The 3,269-nt window shown below is 48.8% G+C and overlaps 1 protein-coding gene across 1 annotated transcript; it reads right to left on the bottom strand.

The window, feature by feature from the left end:
- Positions 1 to 1,428: 1,428 nt before the first annotated feature.
- H257_16290 (hypothetical protein) lies at positions 1,429 to 2,242 on the bottom strand (the record flags this gene model as incomplete). The annotated part of the gene is made up of 6 exons (XM_009844661.1): positions 1,429 to 1,492; positions 1,553 to 1,617; positions 1,697 to 1,780; positions 1,888 to 1,956; positions 2,038 to 2,115; positions 2,192 to 2,242. 6 exons carry the CDS (start codon positions 2,240 to 2,242, stop codon positions 1,429 to 1,431), a joined length of 411 nt encoding a protein of 136 aa, XP_009842963.1.
- Positions 2,243 to 3,269: the final 1,027 nt, after the last annotated feature.

The following is a 3,269-nucleotide window of genomic DNA, read 5'->3' as shown; positions in this document are numbered from 1 at the left end:
TGTACAGTCGTTGTGTGTGTTAAAGTAATTTGGGTTAATACTATTGATCCTATTCATTGTGACTTTCAAACGATAGCTGATGTTGTATTGGTAGCGCCATCACAACATCTTTCAATACTTTGGGTATTTATACCCCAAGTATTGCACATTTTTGCAGTCCATCCTAGTAGCACCTACTACATAGTAGTACTTGTACTGACAGTGCAACTAAAACCAGTCTATTACACGAGCCCAAGGCGAAGAACCCCTGTGACCACTATAAATTTTATCACGCGCGAATACCCCAAACGAAGGCCACCATTCGTATTCTCTTCAAAAGCCATCGAGTGAACACTACAAACGCTATACTACGAACTCCACTAAAAGGGGAGCTTAATTTATTATAGAGCGTTGGATCGATGGTGAGCGGCCGTTAGAGACGCTGCATAGTCACAAAGGTAGCCATAAACAATAGTATTCGACCAACGCAATCAACGAGGCCTTCGCTACGGGGCAAGTACGAAGGGCGTTAACCATCGATCAAAACGGCGCCGCTCGCGTTGGGTGGGGGTGGTCAGCTGGAACGTCCACCCAAGTTGATCAGAGCTCATAGATGTACAGACTGTATTGGTACTCCGATTCTGGTGCCGAGTGCGCTGGCTACTTTATACCATTCGTCGTCGCAGACTGAAACAGCTATTTCGATGTACGTGAGCTTCATTTTATGTTAGACACTCCCAAAAACGTTCGCGAGTCTCTCGGCAATTCGATAGTTGATTCCTTTGAGCGTCCCATCGCATCGTGAGGCCACCCAATCACTCAACTTCAAGTAACGTTAGTCCATTATTGACCCAAACTTGTCGCGATCGACTGGTGTCAAGCCATCCATTGACATGGCGTTCCAGTGCGTAGAAATATCAGCACCCCCGTCAAATGAGCGTCGAGTCCAGGTCCAAGGAGTTCGTACTCGTCGCCCCCTTCTGGCTTCCATTGCCCAGATCCCAACCACGCGTGAAAGTGCATGCCTTCCCCACGTATTAACAGCATATGTTTGGTCGTTTCTAAGGTCGTTGGTGCCCAAAAGACAATGTTAGGTTGGTTGTTGAGGTTTCGTCAAATTCCACCTTCGAACTCGGTCACTTTCTTGTCACACGCAGTGAAGGTGATGGCTGCTTCTTGGTCCGCAGATTCCATCGACGTTGTCCAATAACACAAGGTGAGAAATGAGTGAAAAGTGAGGAATATTATGGAGACTTTCCAACGAATGTGATGAGTCTATATGACCTGTTGTATCTACGATATATTTGACTGAACTCGCGCCAGGTTGATGAGTCGTTAGCCAGTTGATACTGTTAATTCACCCATAAGTTACGTAGTTTTAGATTATTTCTAGGCGTTGACCATGATTACACGTCCACATCACAATTGATTGCTTAGTGTTGCTCCTCCTCAATCAATACATCCACGACTGCCTGCGTAGAAGTCCACAGTGTCACTCAGCACGTCCTTGTCACTAACCAAATACGGCACGCACAAGTTCTTAGACTTCTTCAAATAATGTTTAATGAAATACCGCGCAGTGTTGAAGCGACTGTACACGCCTGGCTTGTTGAGGTCGCCACCACAGCAAAGCCCCAACTGACCACCCTCACCAAGCGAGCGACGCCGTTTTGTTCGTAGGCCAAAGGTTCCCCGAGTCACCTTGACACGAGTCTACCTCCGCCAGCCCCCCAGCGATCATCGTCGTGTTGTCCACCTTAATGGGCTTCAACGCAGCCGCAGCCTGGGCGTTGTCTCTCGTCTATAGTACTTGCGACTGGGAGCCCCCCCCCCGACGCCCCCGTTCGCCCCCAGCCCAAACTACACGCGAGCACATTCGCAGGTACGGTCTCAATATAATACCAATACATGATGGATGGTTGTGACAGTGTGGTCCATGAGGAGGTTGGCCACGTCGCCCCAGTTCGTCGCCGTGGCCTATTTATGGTGCGGGATCTCCTGGGTGATTTTAACGGGCACGCCGTCACTTGAGCCAGTCAGAAAAGTCGGCCCATACACACTTGCATGTGCCGTCGTCAACATGACATTGGGAGCGATCAAACTGTCACCGCAGATGGACCTGCCAGTGGCCGACGTCTTGAGTTCAGTCAAGTACAGGGGTGCTGACCAACTGCAGCCTCGTTGCCGCCAAGGATTAGCTGTCGGAGGCGACTTCGTCTTGGGCCAAGGCGGCAATGATGGTGAGAACGATCGCAAATTTCATGATAGGCATTACAAAATGAGTGTACAGTACATGTGCCATAATGTGGTTGAAAATAAGTTCAATGGACTTATACTAGAGAAGTCAGACTGTTGTTGCGCTTCATATTATCTGAGTACAGCACCAATTCTCGTGCAAACCCAATAATCGTGGGGCTGGAAATGTGGAAATGCTCACGACTGTATCATGCCAGCCGTGTCGTGTGTTACAGAGTCAACAACACCCACATATTCCGGAATATGTGCTGTAAATCAAGCAAGTCCCAACCATGAGGGTCTAATTGATCAACGACTAAACTCCGCCGTAGAACTGCAGTGGTGTCATTCATCAGGGGCTTATTAACCGCCATACTTCTAACAAATGACCAGTGACCCTTGTTACCTTGGCCATACTGTAATGTTCCGCCAATGCAGTTATCGTTTTGAGCATTGCGATAAGAGACACTGGGCAACGCTCATCCCCAAGAAGGCTTAAAAGTGCAGCTGGATTGTCATGGCTGAGGTTTACGATGGCGCTGACTTCCTCAAGGCCTGTTGCCATTGGAATAACCAGTCACAAAGGTATACTTCAGTACTCTAATTGACACCATGGGGATGGAATTAAGCCCTGGGACAGAAGACTTAACGGCCAACTGCCCTCAATGTCCAAGTCACCCAAAGTCGAAAGAACGGGCCCCCAAAGTTGTTGATACGAATATCAAGTCGACACTTTCTGTGATGCATATAGCGTCGTCTACCTACCATCCCAATATCGAGTTTCAACATCATTAACCCAATTACACAAATATACAATGTACTACAGAATATCTAGTTTCCTCCTTCAAGGGCGGACACAACGTCGCTGTCCACCACATCGTCGGCCACGACCTCTTCCGAAGCTTCGACGTCTTCCCCGACCAAGTAATGCACGCGTAAGTTCTTCTTCTTCAAGTACGGCTCGATGAACGACCGAGCAGAGCTAAGACGACCGTACACGCGGGGCTTGTTGAGGTCGCCGCAGCCGAGGCCCCAGCTGACCACCCCCACGAGGC

This window comes from Aphanomyces astaci, assembly GCF_000520075.1.
Source record: "Aphanomyces astaci strain APO3 unplaced genomic scaffold supercont1.83, whole genome shotgun sequence".
In the NCBI taxonomy this organism is placed as follows: domain Eukaryota; phylum Oomycota; class Saprolegniomycetes; order Saprolegniales; family Verrucalvaceae; genus Aphanomyces; species Aphanomyces astaci.
The sequence above is the reverse complement of the archived record's forward strand: the minus strand, read 5'-3'. Positions and strand labels throughout refer to the sequence as shown.